General features: G+C 44.3%; 1 protein-coding gene across 6 annotated transcripts in view; it reads right to left on the reverse strand.

The window, feature by feature from the left end:
- The window catches only part of septin9a (septin 9a), a 42,534-nt gene that overhangs the window by 15,341 nt on the left and 5,908 nt on the right, over positions 1–21,285 (reverse strand). For 2 of the 6 annotated variants that reach the window (XM_086132554.1, XM_086132555.1), the window contains exons 2-3: positions 19,807–19,869; positions 3,235–3,975 (exon numbers count right to left, since the gene is read on the reverse strand). In XM_086132554.1, coding sequence (XP_085988680.1) covers positions 3,235–3,975; positions 19,807–19,869 — 804 coding nt within the window. Of the gene's footprint in view, positions 1–3,234; positions 3,976–4,421; positions 4,538–10,872; positions 11,188–17,762; positions 17,869–19,806; positions 19,921–21,285 lie in introns of those variants that run through there. The other 4 variants (XM_086132556.1, XM_086132559.1, XM_086132558.1 and 1 more) reach the window with 4 other exon arrangements.

Genomic DNA, 21,285 nt, shown 5'->3' on the forward strand with positions numbered 1-21,285 from the left:
AACGCCACTCAATGTGAACTGAAATCATCCCAGTCTATTAAAAATCGGAATCAAATTTAAACGCGTTTGCCTTGAATTACTCATTCCACGAGCACGCACTTAACACAAAACGACACGTTTCTCTAATTAAGTTTCCACATTAAAATGAGGCGGGGGACGCCATTCATCCGTTGCGGCACCACAAAAAAGCAAAACACAATTGCGCTCATCCACTTCCAGCGAGTGTTATGGCTGTCGGTCGACCTTCGGCTTGCTGAAACAAATCTAGAGAAACAAAACCATGCGGGAAGAGCAGCTGTCACAGCTCAAACGAGACATGGCAATCCCGCTGCCTTCTAATATGAACACGATGGGGTGTGGGAGAGGAATTGGCCCCAAGAAAATGCTGTTGCATTTTGAGCTACTTTCTTAACAGGTCTACATCTACGGAGAGAATGACGAAGGGTAAAAACGCTGGAGGTGTATCAGTGACTACAGCTGGTCACTTTTTTTTTTTAAAGGGGTGTGACACTTATCTACCTTAAAGCAGAGAAAAGTCCAATCAGACCCTAAAAGTTGCTCATCAAGTACATGTAGAGCCATCCTAGAATGAAGGATTTGGGGGGGGGGGGGGGGGGGTTGGTATGGGAAGGTACTTTTTGCACCACAAAATGATAGCGGGACATTTTGTCACCCCGGTGTAATAACGCGTGATGAAAAGCAGCCTCACCGGTTCCGTTGGCCATGGTTTGTCTATCGATGCATCTATTGACGTAAGCTGCAAAGTTTTCTGCCCACTTGTTTTGCTATGCAAGTCAAAATCGTTATTTATACACCAGGAATAACTTCCTGGTGTATAAATAGAACCAAAGGTTACTGTCCAAGTGCCAACGGTGAGTCCACAGGCCTCCCCGTATTTAAAAAAAAAAAAAGGAGATCATGATAAATCATTTAAAAAATGTCCACCCCGTGACCTACAACCCGTAGAACATAATTTGAGGAAAAAAGGACATCTTTGAGAGGGGAAGTAGAAATAACACGATGAAATAATGCTGTTGCACAAGCGTGTGTTCCGGTATGTGTGGGTGGATGCGTGCGTGAGTCGGGTTCAGAATTAAATAATCACATTCAAACTCTTGTTAAATGAGACTTTTACAGTGCCCGTTTAGCTGATGTAACGGGATTTTCCTGATACTTAAACCACATTTCAAGGCACGCACGGGCCACCGGGACCCTCCGCAGCATCAGAAGGGATCTCACTGTTCAAAGGGTACCAGGCCTAAAAAGGGTACAAAAGAATTCCCAAAGGAGCAAATATGCCACATATGTGAAGGCAGTCATCAAATAACGAAAAGAACAAACAGTGACATGACCAAGAACAGGACGTCCCTCCGAAATTGCCGAAAAGAAGGCAATGGTTAGGGATTGTGCCAAGAGACTTGAGAGCAACACTGAAGGAGCTGCAGGAATTTCTGGCAAGTAATGGCTATTCACGACAATCGCCAAAGAAAGCCTAAATACATTTTAAAAAGGTTAGGTTGTCTACTTGCACAAAGGAAATCACACACATGTTCACCCCACCTTATTGTCCAACTCCACAGTATCTTTATTTTCCCCCTTCGATTTCACCCACTCAAACGTGTTCCACATATTTAGCGGGTCCACTGACTGACTGGCCTGGCCCCGTCTTGTCATTTTATCTTTTTTGCTTAATAGACGGTCAGAAACACCGCCGAAGAGTGTAAACCGGAGGCGTTTTTATGGCTTCCAGATTTGGAATGTATCACCTCCTGGCCGCTTGCGCCTGCTTGCAACACAACAAGTGAGCTACAGCTGTCTCCAGATAGCCGTGCAAAGATGAGTCATTCAAATCAAGAAACTGAATTGAGACAACAAAAATAGGAGTCAAATGCCAAGCCCAAATACTTAATGACTACAACATCGACTAATAAAGTAATGGGGGGGTATGTTTTTTTTTTTATAAAGCCACCAACGCATACTTTTTTCATACGAATGCAATTCACGACAACCCAGCCGATGAATAAATAGGAATTAGGAGTGTGGCTGGCGGCCTGAGATACCAGCTTGAACATGCACATTTTGTCCAGATGGTGGTGCTAAAGGACAGGTGGAAACGATCACCATCCTGGCTATTTTTAACTCCAGTACAATGTCGATTGTAGGCCAGTGGCGACTCAAACTTTCAGGTAACACCTCAAAAAAAGGCTCAGTTCTCCAAGTACTCCCATATGGAATATGAATTCAAATAGAGGAGCATTGTATTAGGCCCAAGTATTCATCAAAAACTACATTTCAATGTAAGATTACCGGAAGAAGCTGCGATATTATGCACAACTTCAACGTTAGCATTGCTTTAATAAGTCAATACAAATGGTTCATTTATTGCACATAAGTCCAAAATTATAACATTTGTGAACAACACTTCTGAAAAATCAAATACAAAATGTATCGTATACTTAAGTTAAATACAACTGAAGTGTACTAAAATGCACTGTGCTGGATTAGAAAAATAATGTTAAAGCCACTTGAACATGCATAGTTTGAACGTTTGATTGAGAAATTCTGCTACAGACCACAAGAGGGAGCCCTCATCCCATTAGTGGTCTTAGTACAACACTGAGAATCCCTCTTCGAGACCAAAAAAAAAAAAGCGAATTAACTAGGTTCCAACACGAACACTATATCCTCTGCTTGACTATTTACTTCCTTAATTCCTTGTTGTTGAGGAACAAGATCTGCGAATGTCATCACCACCCCTATGGCCTACATTTGAGTTCACAGACACCCCTTTCGTTTTTTACTTCTGCATTCCATACCGCAAAAATCCTCCTATACAAAATGACAGTGGTAAAATGTCCATGTGACACGACATTGCCGAGTTAAATGAAGAACGAAATGAGTGGAAATTCCAATATCGAGCACCTCAAAGCTAAAACTCTTGCTATTAAGCCAAGTAGAATGTTTTTCCCCTCCCATTCTCGTTGGCTTGATAGGACTCGCAACTTGAGTCAACACTGACCAACCTTTAGCGTTCGGAGGACTTTAATCTGGATAGTCGAACCAGTTCTTTGCATTTGAGCTCGTCCGTACCTTAGGAGGGGCACACACGTACCGACAACGGGACTAAAATGGAGCATTTTTCCCTCCCTTGCAATCAGTGCAGTCAATGCCCAATTGAAATAGGAATGCAATTATCCTGTGCTGTGTGAATAGAAGTGCTTTTCGGTTACTCACGGTCTGTTGGTCGAGTCGCAGGGGTCTCTGTGACAGCGGGCGGCACCCAGTCCACCCTGCTGTCAGCCAGGCAGGGCGGAGGTGCACTGGGCGCAGGAGGTGGCTGGTGGTGGCTGTTGTTGTTCTCCATTGCGGCGGCTGGCACCAAAGCATCTGGTTGTCTGAAGCTCGGAATCTCCGGCCTGCGAGCCACCTCAACCGGGCTGAAGGTAGATGACGGGTGCTCCGCTCTTCTCTGAGGCGGCTCGGGGATTCGAGAGACGGGCGCGGATGAGAGCTGGGCGTCGATCCTCCTGGGAGGTGCGGGTGGCTCGATAGGCCGCCTGCTTGCGGAACTGGAGTTGGGATTGGGGGAGCCGTCAGGTGGGGTGCTCCGACTGCCCAGGCTCACCTCGGGTCGCTTAAGGCCAAAACGAGTGATGCCGGCACTGGGGGAGTTATCAATCTGCTTGGAGGAGACCTCAATGGAGATTTCCGTGCGGCGAGAAGAAGCCGAGTCGGGGTTACGACCCCCCGATAACTCAATGCGCCTCATGCCCGTTTTGGGGGATCGTGGATTGGAAGAATCGGAGGGAGACGATTTGGCGGAGTAGTAGTCAGAGTTGCGAGAGCTCAGGTCATAACTCCTCTGGCTGGAGGTGGAAGAGAGCGACGAGCGGAGGGGGTTGGTGGTCCGACGGGACAGAGGTGAAGGGTGTGTGGACGAATCGGTGTCCTCCACTTCAAATGACCTTTTCAGAGCTGGAAAACAAAATATTTCTGGTTAGGCACGAAACAGAAGACTAACATTGGCTCTATTCATCCTGAACCCATCCTACCATAAGTATGCAAAAAAAGCTAAACAAAGCAAACCAAACATGAACTAAAAACGTCAAGTGAGGCACGGCCGGAAATGCTTGTATTTTGGCCCTCTAACAGAGACAAGTGATAATCCTTCAGTGTGTGGTGTCATTTTTTTTTAAACGCGCATTCCTTTTTTTCCATCTACCCGGAAGAGCTGAAGCTCCAAACCATCACAACTGCAGACGAGAGGAACAAAATGCTGTGAACACAAGCGTGCGTGAAAAAATGTGCATTTACACTCCAAGCACCTCCACATAGCAACGCTTTTTTTTTTAACCGACAATGGTCAGCCTCTGTTTCAACCAACGTTTATTTTTGCATGAGTTAACATACGCGAACCTCACCTGTCTTGACGCGCTTCATATAGCTCGACAGCATAGCGCTTGGTAAAATCCAAGAAAAGCACTCGCTGAAAAAACAACCTTCGCCGTCGTCAAAACAAGAACGAGCGAAACAAATACAAACGTCCACCTGCCACTTGGACCTCGTACTCAGAAAATAACTTGAAGACACGAAATGTTACAGGGAGAATTTACGTCCACATCTTCGGCCTCGGTGGGCAGACATCAAGAACAGCTGTTCAACTGTTTGCGCATGCGCAGACGTCGCCTCGCGCGACAAGTGATTGAAATTGTTCGTTTGGAAAAAAACGTTATCTTACAAAAAACTTGTCTGTTCGTGAAACCTCTATGTTTGCTCACATATTTGTATTGGTACGTGCGTTGATACATGAATATATCAAAACTTAACATGAATAACGCATAATTTTTGGTGGCCCAATCCAATTACAGTCAAACAGTCAAACTTAATTGCGACAGTTTGCGCTACTAGTCTATGATATTGCTGCGTATTAACAAAAGAACTCTTATAACAACATCATAGTTAGAGGTAGGCCTTCCACTTATGAGCGACTATGTTTTTTAGTCGATTTTTTACAATGTTACTAATGATACTAGCAGCACACAACGATTGCAGTTTTGCTGCATTAGTAACATGCAGTGGTTCTACTCGTGTACCCTACAGTCATTTCGGTAGTGCCTCATAAATGCTCGAATGGTGCATTTCTACACCACTTAAAACTACTGAAGCCAAATGTGAACTTAATAAATCCTCTGACAGTGTCACTATTTTCTGTTCAGCACAACAACAATCCCACTTAGTTATTTAAAGAACGCACTCTCTAGCCACCGTTTGTTTCAAGACAGATGTGAAGGTGACATCTGGCTCGTCTCCGCTAAGGCCCCAAACCACAGCCGCTGCAGGCCCCGCAGCAATTATTCTCTGTCCTAAATAAATACCCAGCCTACGCAGGCATCAGTCCCTCTTATAGGCTAGGCACTAGCATGGGAGATGATGTTCTTCCTGGAAGCGTTGCTGTTTTTCACAGCGCTTCTGCGGCTGATGGTAGTAAGCGAGTGAGTCAGAAGAGAAGCAGCTGGTTCACAGTATTCACTCGGTGCAATGTGAAATAACGCTACGTGTGAATCAGCAGGATTTTCTGTGCCCAAAAATTCTTGGTCAAACGCTCATTATAGTGGATCGGTACATTCACTTGAACCACCAATCAGAGTTTTTCCTTCTTTACGAAGTTGACCTCCAACCAAATATGTCTAGTTGATGCCAAAGCAGATTTATAGTGGAACCTCACATAACCTTTTGTCATTGCTGACTTCCACATTGTTTTAATTTTGTGTGGGAATAAATATTCTCACGTGTAGATATGATCAATACAATTTTTTTCCCACAAATTGATCTTGACATGTTATTAACCAATTAAACTTAAGTACATGTTTAGAAACTGTCTGAGAAGTGTCATAAACCCCCGGCTCTTCTCTGTCTGTGGGAGCCATGTGGCATTAAGTCACCTCAAAATACGTAGAAGAGTCTGGAGGTTTAGACAATAAAGAGACAAAAAGAGTTATTTGGGGCCGGCACCATCAGAAAGCCAAACAAAAAGCAATTCACTCCTGTGCAATTATTACTTGAGGTGTTTACTGGGATGAAGTCTGACATACTGCAAGACTGAGGCCTATTTTTCCAGAAATAAAGCCACGATTGTTCACTCACTGCATTTTCTTCCTGATCCAAAACGTCATTCCCACACTGTATCGGTCGACATGCATGTCAGAGCTTGAGGTAATATGCTAACTATCAGTCCTCAAGTTGCTTTCGTAGCTCTAACACCAGAAAAAAAATGTTCCTGTGAGTGCTGTGTCTCATCTTATTTCGTCCCTGACAACAAGGTCTTTGTTCATAACATGATGTCACGTCATTTTGATGGCTCAAACTGGCTTTGCTACATATTTGTTAGCTGATGCCGGATCCGTTATGCTCCGATTTAAAACAAGGGCTGCAATGCTAATTAATTTAAGGGGGAAAAAAAAAAAAAGGTCAAACGTCAAAGCATCAACGGATTAACTCAAGACTTGTTTGATGCCATTTTATACTAATAGTTGTGCTCTGACTAGAAGCTTTGTTGTTGTTTTTTGGGGGGAGGGCAGACCGGTTAAATTCCACTTCCAATCATCTCTGTTGTTGTTGTTACAGTTAGCGTAGGAGTCAAGAAACAAATGAAACTCATATCTGAAGGCAACAGTCCCATAGCCAATCAGGATGCAGGACACAATTCACTGTCAAAAAAAAAAGAAATCTATGAAACAGCGAAATTGCGAAAGGTGAACCGCGTTATCGCGACGGTTCACTGCATGTATTATCCATTGTAAACAACAACAACAAAAAGAGTGCCGAGCCGATTCCACAGACTGTTTGACCACGACTTTGACATAATAACATGTTTGCCTGCTGTTGTGCTAACCGTGGTGAGTTTTGCTGTGTGATGACTGAAACCTAACATGCGGGACGCCTTGTATAGACGTACCGGAGACAGTTGTCAGCTGTAGATGTGTGCGGCTGTTTAAACACAGCTGCAGTGCAAGGTTAAACACTGCTTTGCATCATGCGTGCGCAGGGACTCAACTTGTGTCCAGTTCGTTCATGCATCAGCATGCGAGAGTCCATCCAGGGGAAGACATCAGATAGTAACGATAGCAAGAGATCTGACACTTGCGAATTAAAGATCTAGACTTACATTTTGTCCCACTTGCCAAGTTCAAACTTGTCAAATAGTGAGCCAGCACATCTCTGTCGGAACCAGGCTTGGACATTAGACACAGTTGCAGGGGTACAAAGTAAAAAGATATATTCTTTGGAGGATCGGCGACTGACAAGTCAAAATGGCAAGGTTGTGGAAACGAGGCAAGGACCGGAGTGAAAGCAAATCTGCCTCACAGGGCCAGCTAGCTAGCTAGCTCACAATAAAGTTGGCATTTTTCCATCCTCTGATTAGTTGATCAAAGCAAGCCTAGTTGAACTAGCAAAACACATTTGTAGCCATCCGCGCACAATAATACATTTAATAGTCAACATCTCTTAGCATGATGTATTTTATTTTATTATTTTTCGAAAAATATTGATCCTGAACTTATCCAGATGGTGTACAGGTATATGGCACATTTCAATGTACTTAGATTGTATTTTTTTTTGTATAGAAATGATGGTTTCGACAACTGCAAAGTGATAGTGGTGGTATTAAGTCACGTATGTCCCCACTGAAGGCTCAGGCACCAAATACTCAGCCCACCACTGTTAAGGGGACCCTTACTGTAAACTGGTGCCCCAAAATCTCTGACCATGTCAATCAAAACGATACTTTCAGCAGTTCCCTGTAATCCACATTCTGTATCGGATCTCCTCTGACACTGAACGTTTGTGTTCTAGCCTCGTCACCCACAAGCAATCCAGCTCCAGTGGAATTTCCTCTCCCTGAGCCAGCGCGTCTTCCATAAGCAAGAAGGAAAGAGGTCAACTGAGAGAAAAGAGATAAGTGGCAGCTGCAGCGACAAAAGAAATCAATAGAAGCCAGATGTCTGCTTGCTGGGTTATCAGAGACGTGTTTACGCTCCGCGGAAAGATCCTGTTTTTCAAAAGAACGTGTCCCCTTTGAGCTCTTTGTGGAACAAAATGATATTAACCGCATCAGCTAAACGGAAGGGTCAGCAGCTCGGCGTCAAGATTGATTTTTTTTTGTGAGACACAGGATAGGTTGGCCCGCAATTCCTCTCAAGAGTTGAAAACGTTCAAAGGTAGCCAAATGATCACGGAGCTTTCCGAATTCTGAATTGTACGACCTGGGAGGCATCTGACTTACAGCTTTAACTACCGCAGAGTTGTGCTGCAAGCGCTGCAGTGTTCTCACACTGGTGAAATTAATGCATCGGCACGCAAAAGACCATCCAGGGGAAGTACGCACTTCACTGACAAGAACAGTGGCCCATTATGTGTCACACACGAGACTAAAAGCATGATTGTAAACCACATGGCCGACATGTCTTCCCCCCCACCCTCCCCTGGACCTCGTTTATCTTTGCTCGTTTAAATGCCTAACGAGCCAGCGGGAGATTGAGAGTGCATGCCGCGAGCAAACTGGCGTTGACAGAGAAGCCGCCCCGGACAAGTGCGGATGCGTCTCCCACTGGCTGGGGGTGTGCCACTGAAGGCGTCAGTGGTGGGAGAGTACAAGTCAAGTTCTTGCATCCCCCCCGACAGTAAGAGTCACAGGAGGGGGAAAGGCCTGAGGATGGACAAGCGATGAGAGAGGACGAGCGGTGGAACAGACAGAGGATGAAGAGGAGCGGGAATGTGTGGGTGGGGGGGGTGATGAAAACGAAGAGGAGCCCTGACAGGGGAGTGGCTGTGGGCCAGGTGTTCCCCCTACACCAGGGATTTCCAGAGCTTGGACCGGGGGCCATTTAACCTCTACTGTATAAAAATAAAATAAAATGCTGTACGTGGAGTAAAAATAAGGCATACAAAAACAAAGACACTTAACACACCACAAAACACTAAAACAATGCCGAGTCTCATGCTGAGTCAGAAGCCATTGAAAAAAAATGCATTTTAAGCTAGGAGGTGAGCAGCAACATTTTGGAGCAACTGGAAAAACTTGAGGGAGGACTGGCTGATTCCACAATAAAGTACATTACAGTAATCTAGCCGAGATGTAAAGGAGGCATGGATTTTTTTTTAAATGCTACTGAGAACAAAGAGGTGTCCTTAGCCAGCTGCCTTACAATGAAAAAAAAAATTGTACAAAACTTTAACATCCACAATTTGCTCGTCTAATTTCAAACCCACGTTTGAGACTCTTAGTTTTAGATAAGGCGCCATGGGGCACAAGTTCAAGAAAATTTTAATGTTACCTGTACAAAAAAAAAAAATTAGCACGCTTTTTATTTCATGTTTGTTTTGAAATGTAGAAGAATAAAAATGACCAAAAATATGTTACACTACATAAAACATTTTAAGATGAATGTTACTAAGAATTATTTTTTTTAGCTGCTTGAGTCTTACGTCATTTCAAACATGGGTGTGAATTTTGAGCTCCCATTGCGCTGAGTGTCATGAGTTATGGCATCAAATCAACAAAACACTACAACCGCGGACGCCACCTGCACAAATACAGCATTCCGAGCAGCCGGGACAGCTTCCAAACTTCCAAGATGTGACCTCAAAGACAAATGTAAACAAAAAACATGGCTGCACAAAATGCTACAGTCTACTAATCGTTTACCGGTTGACGACCAGTCCCGGGTGTGTATCGCCCTCCTCTCACCCACAGTCAGGTGGAATAATGAGAACATGCACTGAAGATAAATGGAAGGACAGTCACAGTCCAATTGCGGTCTATAACTTTATTAGCAGCTATTAGCTAGTGTGACAATAAAGCAACTCCTCCAAAAATTACAATCATGGATGCCATGCACTCTTGTGTCAGAGACGGACGGGGGTAGCATATGTACAATCCACACGATGATCCATCTCACATTTGCTGTGCTCCCGATCTTATCCCGATCACCAAAAGAACAGGTGCCAGCTCAGGGCTCGAACACGACGAGCAAAATGGGCAACCCTGCTATAAAAACGGATGGCAAAGAATGAGTTAACTGACCCAAAGCTGAGGTCGGGAGGACTAATTGGTGTCTAAATGTCTTTATTTTATTTCCGTGCCCGTCCCCATATATAAGTGTAAATTATTCAAAAATAATTTATTGTCCATTATTTTGTTGACCCCCCCCCCCCCCCCGACCCCCAATTTTGGCTCGCAGACACCTGCGGGTCCGGCGACCCTGGTTTGAGAAGCACTGATCTACATTGTTGTCCAAAAGCCATCGGTGCTAATCTAATCCACCATCCCTTTTCGCAAGTTACACCCTGGACTGGTCGGCAATCGATCGGCAGAATATACGGGATCTAAAAAAAAAATGTAACCGCTTGTAACCTTCCCTGAGGTCCAAAAGACATTTATGTGACATTGGTGATCACGTATAAATGGTAGTAAAACAGTATTTTTGAGGGTACCACCCCAGTGATAAGTCATTGTACGTACTGTATAATAATATACTTTTAAAAGAAAGTACCAGGCTCTTTATGGTCAGCAGCACACCCATATCGTGAGTCAGGTTCCTGAGGAGAAAGGCTGATTGCACCCTTTTTTGGGGCTTCGCAGCTACGAGCTCACAACAGCATTAACAAACGCAGTACAGAACACTTTTAGCATGCATTTTCCCTTCGACCGCAACCACAGATGTCAAGAAAGCCCTCTCAGTTTTTCCAAGACGTCCAGTCCCAATCAAACATGTGGAAAACATCGAAGGCTGCTGTCCTCATGGCAGGGGTTGCATAGTCACTGACAAGAGCGAGAAAGGCGGCAGAGAGAAAAGGAAGAACGCAACTAACCTTCAAAGTCTGATATGATCCCCTCCAAGTGAGCGTTGACTGTGGAATCAGACATTTTTTTTTAGGGGGTTGGGGGGGGGAGGACGAGTGTGTTTATCATGCGAGGGTTCCCTTTCACCCAGCAAGGAAACGTCGCCCAGAGGAGTGATCCAGATTTTAAACAAATCCCAAATTTGGAATCCGGCACAAGGGAGAACAGGAGGAGGGAGGGCAAGAAAAGAAAAACAGCAGAACTGAGCTAAAGACGCTCTTCTCTAACTCTGCGTACTTTTTTCACAACTCCTTTTCGCCTCCTCTTTTCCTCCCTTCTGCTTCCCCTCTCTCTCTCTCTCTCTCGGCCTCTTGGCTTCCCTCCCCCCCTCCTCACGTCCATCCACGCTTTCCCTCCCACTTCCACGGTTTATTCACGGGCCCGCTTCCTGTGGCTTCAGTCACATGACTGAAAGCTGCTCTTGTCAGCTGATGGAGCTGATGTTGATACTGAGGTTTTTTTTTTTTTTTTGTCAATGGCAACCGTGTCCAGCAAAGCAAAGATAAAGATACGCGAGGTTTGTCACAAAAGTTCCAGGATTGGCTGCGTCTTCATGCACAAAGATTTTTTTTTTCAGGATCCTTTGCAGCTCCTCTTGATGTTGTCCATGTCTTCAAAACTGCACCCCCCCCCCCCCCCACTCCTTCATGGTCCTTTTGACTTTGGAAAAGCTGAAACAAAATCACATAGAGCCAGGTCGGGGTAGGTAGGAAGATTGCTCCAGTAATTCTCTCGTCCAGGAACTGTCAGATGCTCATGACATGCAGTCACCTTAAGTTGTCTTGCCAAACCTCCCCACTTTTATCACGCGCTGAAAAAAAAATCTCTTTGTAAATGTTCTGGTTGATCATCTGACACATTTGGTGGATTAGCGTTTAGCAAATCCGCCTCACAGTTCTGAGGCTGGAGATTTGAAGCCGATGCTCTATTCTTTAAAAATAATTCCGTTTTGGATGCTCTGTCTCACGATTGGAATTAACAATCTTGGATGGTTCTCAGCTTCACGGCCAACATAGTGCTTATATTGGAACCACGGCGTGTAGTTTGGGTTGATTTAAACATATTTACTCATCGTAAACACAGAACGGTTCTAAGCGCACACACCAGCATGCAGATTTATGACCCCCCCAAAAAATGTTTTGACTTCAGCAAAGCAAAACCTGCAATCATGGAGCAAACTTGCATCCCATTTTTCTGCCACTGGACCATGCAAAATATGAAAAATGAAAAAAAATAGCTAATAGACGATGATATTCCTGGCTGCAAAGAAAGCTGCACATATGGCTGGACTATCGACACTTGAAGTGAGCCAGATGTAATTTCTTTGGCGCAGGTAAAGCGCCTAAATTCACAGAGCAGTTCCGAGTGGCCAAGACGAAATAATCTTCCGTTGAACTAATACAATAAATTCTTTAGAACTTGTCTTTGACATAAAACACACCACGGCATACTTGGCGACATGATCCCCACCATATATGTCATTTTTCTCCAGCAGGGGTCAGCACTGTACCTACCAATAACCCTCGTTGCCAAGGGCAACCGTGTTGCACTGTAAAGCGATCTCCTGTGTTGTTAAAATAGCGACATGTGGAGAATCCCTTTCTGGGACACACCCTCATCCCACCAGTGCAATTCCTCACATACAGACGCACACGCTCAGCTTCGCACACCCACACTAACTCAGCGAGAACGCATGTGGCAGTGGCAGATGCACACACAAGTACGAAAACACGTTAGGGAAGAAGCACATGAATGAACTCGGCCTAGCAACTGACCCGTTTTTTTCAACCACACGTACACGCGAGTTGGGGACAGGCCCACTTCCTTCCACCGCGTGTCCTTGCAAGCCCAGACGTTACTAATCCAATCTGCTATAACAACTGTCACACCGGAACACCACTAGAATGCCTTTTTCTGTTCCAAGCTAGAAAGGAGTCGCTCATAATCATGAGAGTCATGATAAGAGATACAAGATGCTCACAAAATCGTGACTATCTAGGAAAAAAAAATTGGTGACAATGAAATATGTTGAAGAGGTACATCTCGACTGAAAAGACGAGCTATCAGAGAGGAGCTATCAGTTTAGCCTGGGTCGTTAGTGGAAGTCAGAGTGCGTCTTTGCCACATGCGTGCTTATGTTGCTTTCCTTCCAATCATCAAATCAGCTTTTGTATTGAAGGGTAATGTTGTAAGATGAGACCCTTTTGAGATCAGAGTTTGCGGCGTTTTTAGAGAGGGGAGTCTATATCACTGATAAGATGCCTTTGGAACGTCCACGTGTCACCCAAAAACATTGAAATTTTACAAACTTCATCTCGTTCTATTTGAGACGATGCCATGCTGTTAGAAATTCATCTTGGTCAAAGTCCCACACTTCTCTTTGGGTTCATGAACTGCAAGCAGACAATGGAAATGCAAACAGCAAAATAAGGTTAGCTTGTCGACAGGGTGGACAATAACAGAGTGGACAATTTTTGGCTAAAGTTAGCATTAACGAGCACATGGTGACCCGTCATAGCACTATGTAAGTTCTGACAGCTTTTTTTACATCAATTAATATTTCCAACAACACACATAATATGATTAAAGAAAAAAAAACACTAGCATAAATAGCTTCAGCTGCCTTCGATGAAAGGCAAAATGTACTGTAATGTACCCGTACTGTGTTTGAATGTACAGCTGTTCATGTGTTATGTCGCACCGCGCTGCTCCACATGACGGGACAGACACTTTACTCAAATGTGGGACGGACCTCCAAGCGGCACTCTGAGAAAGCGGAAGAGGATAAATATATAAAAATGGACGCCAGGCTGAGCACGGCTGTTGCGATAGTTATGCCAAGGGTGACAAGACTTGCAAATGCCAAATAGGCACACACGCACACATTCGCACACACAAATAGACACTAGCATGCAAAGTCTTTCATCAACGCTGTTAAATATTACAGCAAATGCCAATGGAGATAAATTTAAGTTCAGTGACTTCAACGTAAGCACACGCACACACACACACACACACACACACACACACACACACACACACACACACACACACACACACACGCACGAGTCGGGCAGTGCGATGACCGTATGTGCCAGAGGTTTGCATTGGACGTGTACATGTTTCGCGGGGGGACTGTCTGGTTGTCTTTGTTGTCACGGCAACGCTCATAATAAGGCACTGTACCCGACTCGTCCTCACTGAGGAGACAGCGTGAATGAAGAGGAGGAAGACGGACGGGGAAGGCGAAAAGATAGATAGCACCGGTGGGAGAGGACACGCAAAGGAAAACGTGACATTAACACACCATTCCATATTTCCACCACGACTATTGGCTGCTACGACTACCATTAAAACGATTTAAATGACGACTGATACATAGTCCTGACACTATTACTACTCCATTTACTTTTGTAAGTGTGACCACTTCTGTCGCAATTAGAACTACTACAAATACACTCCTACTATTACCACCACCTGTACTTGTACGACCACCACTAGAACAATTTAAATTACTCCCAACAAATACTAATATGACACACCAACAAAAGGCTACTAGTACTCGTGCTATTCCTGATTTTTGATGCGTTTCCGCCCTGAAAGCAAGTACAGAGTGTGAGTACTTTTGCCACCCCATGTGATGAATGTCAGTGGAAAGTATTCCGATGACAAACTGTCCCACATTGTGTGCTTCCCCCCACCGCCGACCCACACACAACCAACCACATGAGTGCATGCACAGCTGTACTCACAGCAGCTGTTTTTTATACAAAATGTGCAACAGCAGCACACACACTAGCTTTGTGCATCTTGATCAAATGCAGCACCTGTTGGCAACATGACTTGTGTGTGTGTGTGTGTGTGTGTGCGTGCCTGCATTGGCACACGCATGGGAAGCCATCCTCCATGGAAATGATTATCAATAATACCCGCTTTGCCCCCCCCCCACACCCCCCCCCACCACCTCCAGCGCTCCACTGGGTAATAACTTAAAAGGATGGAGTGGACAAGACAGCATTACAGTTCTTTGCTAGCCTCTCTGCGCTCACATATTGTTCTACTCAGTGCGTTGCCGTGGCAACCACCACAACACGGCCGCAGAGTTCAGCCGCTTGGTCCGAAACTAATTTATGGGGGACATTACGAATGAGATTTAAATTTAAAAAATGAAATAAAACACATGCCTATGAGAGAGTATTCCATGAAACAGAGGAACTGTTTTTAAAAAAAACAATAAAACATCCCACAAAAGGCTCATAGGATATGATTAGAAACATGGTTTGCATCAATTTTATTTATTTTTTCATAAATGTCATCAGTCGGCCAAAATAGTTTTCTGCACAGGGTGTCGGGGCTCTCCCTTAGAGACAAGGTGGGACAAGCTTCATCATCCGAGCCACTTCTCCTCCACGTCGAGAGGAGCCAGATGAAGTGGCTCGGGCATCTGATTAGGATGCCTCCGGGTCGCCTGCCTGGTGAGATGTGCTGGGCATGTCCCACCGGCAGGAGGGACATGCCCAGGGGATGACCCAGGACTCACCTGCCATCTAGTGGTGATCAGTAATATTACAACATAAAACTACAGGCGACCTCTGCATATTCAGTTTGGCAGCTGCTGATTTTTTTTCAATATTTTCTCCTTTTTTTTCTGCATTTCTCATCTCAAGCCCCCCCCCCATTGTTTGTGGAAAATGTATATTGAATGTTTATCAACATTGAACTTTTTTTTTGAGGGTGTTGGGAAAAAAAGTTCTCAATCTCTAGAATTAAAATAAACACAAAAGTTTAAAAAAAAATATTGCGAGAGACTAAAACAATAAAAACTGATTGAAAATAAAAATTGCTGAACAAAATAAAAATGATAGAATCCAAACGGTTCAATCGCTGTTACTACATTGACAGTTCACTGGTACACACTGACCAATGACCGCGATGTTGAGTTAACTTTCTGCCCGTTCGAGAACGTAGGGACACTTGGGAACCTTCCAGAAGGTTGCCACCCTCGTCAGAGGGGTGACATTTCACTCTGCATTGACTGCGAGTGAATGTGTCACACTGTATCCACAGTCATCAGCTGACCTCACAGCGACTGCAGTGAATGGGGGGGAAAAAAAAAAACAGCCGATGGCCTTTTTTTCTCCCCCATTCAGCTCAGTCACTCTCTGGGGCTGTTGACTCAATGCGCAAACAAAGCAGGCTTTGCGCATCAGCGTCACTTCATGACGGGCGCAGATTAGCACGTGAAGCGATTACACACAACGCTATAGCCACTTGAGGATACGCAGAAATAATAATGACTGCGCTTTGTGAAGATTTGCCAAGCTTGATGGAATGGAAAGATGCGGACATAAGGCTGACATATTATCACGTTCTAAGTCCAACTCGGAGCAACATGAGCAGTCATTTGGAGTCACGTTTCTGCCCGTGTGGTGAAATAAATCTTCTTTCCTCCTGTTTTTTTAATCTCCGTCTACTCCTGGGGAAAGTGTCTGCCTCCTAAATTCCTTGCGAATGAATGGAGCTGCTCTAGGCCCCCCCCACCCCACCACCATAAGTGACATTGTAAATTATAGCTGCTTTAAATAAAATACACACGCCAGACACGACGACGTTGATGTAAACAGTTTAAGATATGGATGCATTTATATTCGCAAGGACACAGTCGGAACAGGGACACATCCAGATACGGGAAACTTCTGTCGGTGTTTATTATTGTGGCTGTAATTTGAGAAAACTATTGATTAACTATGAAGGAAAATACTAATTTTAATTCGTTGTTGATTGGGTAAAAATAAAATTGAGTTGGCGAAAGGTGCTTTTTGTTGCAAGGCTGTGACAATAACGTATAAGATAATAAATTATTTGTAAAAAAAAAAAAATAATTTTTTGTTTGTTTTGGATATGACATTTCTTTTTTTTCTTTCTTTTTGCTATCACTATAAATATATTACTTGAAATGACGGGGCTTACTTGATCTTTTATCTTTTTTTTGTTTGTTATCTTACGGAATTGAATTGAATTGAAAGTCCTTCTATTTTTGGCATTTTTCAATTTAAATTTTAATAAAGTAGTAGTAGTAGTAGCAGGAGTGGTGGTGGTGGTGATGGTTGAAGTAGTTGTAGTAATAGGAGTAGGAGGAGGAGGAGGAATAGGAGGAGTGGTGCTGTTGGAAGTACAGTAGTAGGAGTAAAGATGAAGGAAAAGAATTCGATCTTAACTCGCATGGGTGTCCCTAATGATTTGGCCGTGAGTGTGTAACAACACACACATGCTGCTGCACACACTGTGGGACCATTTCCACTCCCAGCTCATTCCTCCTTCCCGATGACTTTACAGCTTCCGTGAACGCTAAGTAACACGGATGACAAACTCTATTTAACAGGGTTTTGTGTGTGTGTGTGTGTGTGTGTGTGTTTGTGTGTCTGTATGCGTGCGTGTGCGTGCATCTTATTCGAGTCATATTTGCAAGGCGGGCTGACTCAGTCTTTCTACATCCTGTTGGCCAGAGAGGAACGAGTGACCCACAGGAGCCACGAGGGACAAGAGTAGTACTGTTTCAACACGGCTCGTTCCTGTCCACGGTTGAAACGACGACAGAAAGACAGAACGAGCGAGAGGGAGACACATTTGAGAAAGAACAGTCGGTCGAGAAAATACATTTATCCCTGTGTCTGTTAATCCTGCACAGCACCCCCCCCCCCCTACCACCCTCCCCAAATGAAAGCATGCAGTCAGCAAAGGGGTCAGAATGAGAGAATGGAAAATAGAGAGGGGAAAGTAAAGCGGCGTAAAGAGACAGTGGAAGGCGCTCCCTGACGAGTCGGTGGAGTCGAGTGAGTGAAGAAACATGTGTCCCTACCTGAGAATTTGTCCCCCTCCATAACCGGATCACTCCCTCCAGAGCCACATGTAGCGTCTGCACTTTGACTCCACTCTCTCTCTCTTGCCCTCTCACTCCCTCCCCGTCTTTTTTTGGACTTCCCTTCCTCCCTCCTTCCCTCTCTCTCTCTCTCTCTCCTCCGCTTCGTTTGTCCTCTCCCCGCTTTGATTCCTTCAGTGTGACGACATGGCCCATGTGCAGGTCATATGTTGCTCCCCTTCAGATGCTGCCGTCTAAAGACTGAAGCAACATTGTGTCCACTCTAAGCATGTGACGGGCTATTTTCGCAAGGCCCTTCCCTTCATGGCGCTTCCCTACGAGGAGTCGCGCATTTACGCCTGCCTGTCAAACAGTAGGAAAGTGATTCTTAGAAAAGAGAGACCGCAACGGTCTCTGGGATCAGGAAACGCCACATGACACTTGACCCCTTTTCACATCCCTCACACTGTTGGAGGTCAGAGCTCACACGGTGAGCGCCAATTGAGACATCAAACGGGCCCCAATGCGAAGAGCCAGAAAATAATGGACGCCTATCACCTGCTGCTTTTGTGCTCAGGCCAAAACCATGTCTACAGATGCCATCTTGTGGCATCTTGTTGTCAAGGAACTATGTTGACATGAAGGGGGGGGGGGGGGGGGGGAGCTTAATTTACATCGGCCATAGCCCTTTCTAATACAAATGTAACAAACTGGTGCCCTCTTGTGGCATTTTGGTGCCATGGGACTATGTTGAAGTGAGGCTAAGAGCTTCACTTACGCAGGCCACAGCCCCTTCAAATAGAAAATAATGGGTCATTAAAATTATTCCGGGTTTTTTTCTATTCATTCACCCTAGTAAATAATTGGCTAATTGGGTTATTCTAATGAAGAAAAAAATACAATAGTTGTTTTTTATTACATTTTTGGAAATAACAAAAAATCATAAGCAAAAAAAGTTTTTTTTTTCTCGTATTGATGGGAGAATGTCAGGCCTTTTATCAAGCACGAAGAAAGCTTTTTAAAATGTGGGAAAATACACCACATGCTGTGGCTCCATCAAAACCCCAGATGCTCTGCACTGTGGCGTCCTCTTGTGGTCACGATTGGGAGGCGCCTGCAAGTAGGAAGGCCCGAACCTTTTTCATTTTTCGTGTGGACGATTTAGCTGATCCGTGGGAGGAAAAAGGTTGGCTAGGTGACTGCGCGTGCCTCCCCGCCTGCCTGCCTGCCTGGCACCCCATAATATGCTGCTCACTTGACAGACATCATTCTGTATTTCGCAGCATGCACTCTTAACAGAAATGCACAAAAGTAATAACGTAATTCATGACAAGAGAGATCCAAAGAAAGAGCCCATTAAACACACCATGACACATTGTAATTCCGGTGATGTCATTTTCACACACACACACACCTGACCATCAGTGGTGACACACATTTGACCACAATAAGCTTATATGCATGTTGTCTCATTATCAAGTGTTTATGGGATGAGTTCACATCCTGCACTGCATGTGTAAAAGTGTGTGCACATACGTGTGTGTGTGTGTGTGTGTGTGTGTGTGTGTGTGTGTGTGTGTGTGTGTGTGTCCGTGTGTTTCCTTCCTGTTCTCGCGTTCTCTCTCCGTTTGTGTTTTTCCTTTTTTTTTTTTTTGCTGATGCTGTACAAAATAGTCTCTCTCCACAAAGACGCCTTAGCAGTGAGCGTTAGATATTTAATGTATGTGCCAATAGCACACACAAAAAAATAAAATAAATACACAATTCAGTGGGGAAGCGAGCGCCCATAGCAAAAACAAAGCATTTTCAATCGCGAAAAGCAGCACTTCATCCACTAAACTGTGTGTATGTGGCATATGGCCACGCGACTGATCACAAATGGCTTCATAGAGCCGGAATCTAACCCTGCACCTCTACACTGCGAGGCGGACCTGCTAACCAGTCGATCACCGTGCCGCCCCGACTAGGAGAAGATACCATCGCAATTCAAACAATCATTTACCGCAATGACGTTATGATTGTCACGGCGGTCGTCTGTACTTACTCGGGCTAAGGATGCTGGCGCCGTCTTTCTCCGTCCTCCTTGATCGCGCGCTGGCCGACCTTGCTGTAAATAGACACAGAAGTAAAATCATTTTCACCCATCCATTTAAAATTATTTTTTTTATAACGCTTATTCTCATTAGGGTCATGTGTGAGATGGGGCCCTCTCCCAGAGTGACTATAAAATAAAGTGTCTGCAAATGTACACAAATGTGCAATCTAAATAATCTTTGGAAGAAGCAAAATGAAGCAAGCAAAAAAAATATAATAGAAATAAGACAGTCAATATATGAAATAATCCACAAATAGTTTTATTTGTTTGTGGGAACAACATAATTGAAAGTCAATATTCTTAGATGGCATTCATGAGCACTTATCAAATCAATAGCACACATATTACAATACTAATTATCGCTGTTACATTTCTTCAGTACGTCAGGCATTTTGGTCCGCCTGGACCAAAAATTCTTACACTCCAACATCTTATTGAAAGCATTCCTGTAGAAGTGTGATCTTACATAGAAAAATATAGTGTATGGTAGTTGTTCAGTTGACAGTATGCAGATGCAGCCGCAAATACAACCATGCCGATGCTTTACTACGACTCTTGCTCCCGGCTACGCTTATTTGTGTATCAAAGCAAACCGCCGCACGCGTGTAGTCGGCGTCTGTAATTCAAACATTGTGCTGAGAAGGTGTTGTTTGGCACAGAAGTGATGTAATACGCCGCCGCCTGTGGCGCTCTGGTTTAAACTGAGGGCAAAGTACTGACGGGCTGCTAATATGTCTGTGTCAGTCAAAAGTGTGCGTGGAAATGTGGAAAAAGAGTGACACCTGCAGATTTATCTTGGTATGTAGAGCTAGTTCTGTGTGTATGCTTGTGTGCGTGCGCACGAAAACTCTGCTCACCTGCTCAGTCTTGTCTGAAGTTGCACAAACACACATTTAGCGCAACTTCAATGGGTTATAAAGTCATCTCCGGACAACAGAGATCTATGACTCTTTTCCCTTGAAGGGGATTTGCAAACATCCTAGTTATATTTGCCTAATGACAATTCGCGGTACAACTAAGGTCAGTGTACACACATGATGCATTAGAAAAACAGAGGCAGTGTTCATGCTAGTGGAAAAATACCAAGTCATGTTTTCAACCACATGAATGAACTATGGGCTATGTGTCTACCCTGATTTATGTCAATTCCTTTTGGGCCTAATGCGTGCCTGTATGCAACTTTTAGTCAATCACCCAGGCTAACTAGTCAAGGTGTCGTCCTTTAATCCATATCGCTAACAGCAGAAAGTCACAACAGCAACAACGGTGGCAAGCAATCAACTGGCTGCTAACTTTCCAACCTCACAATTACCCTTACTTGCCATGATTGTAGGTACAATATGTAGGTAGCTGGGTAGTTGCTAGCTAGCTAGTTAGTGAGCTGAATCTGTAAGTTAAAACAAGATAGGAACTAAGCTAGCAAAGTAG

This window comes from Hippocampus guttulatus, chromosome 16 (assembly GCF_054856545.1).
Source record: "Hippocampus guttulatus isolate MCC_2025c chromosome 16, RoL_Hgut_1.0, whole genome shotgun sequence".
Classification (NCBI taxonomy): Eukaryota; Metazoa; Chordata; class Actinopteri; order Syngnathiformes; family Syngnathidae; genus Hippocampus; species Hippocampus guttulatus.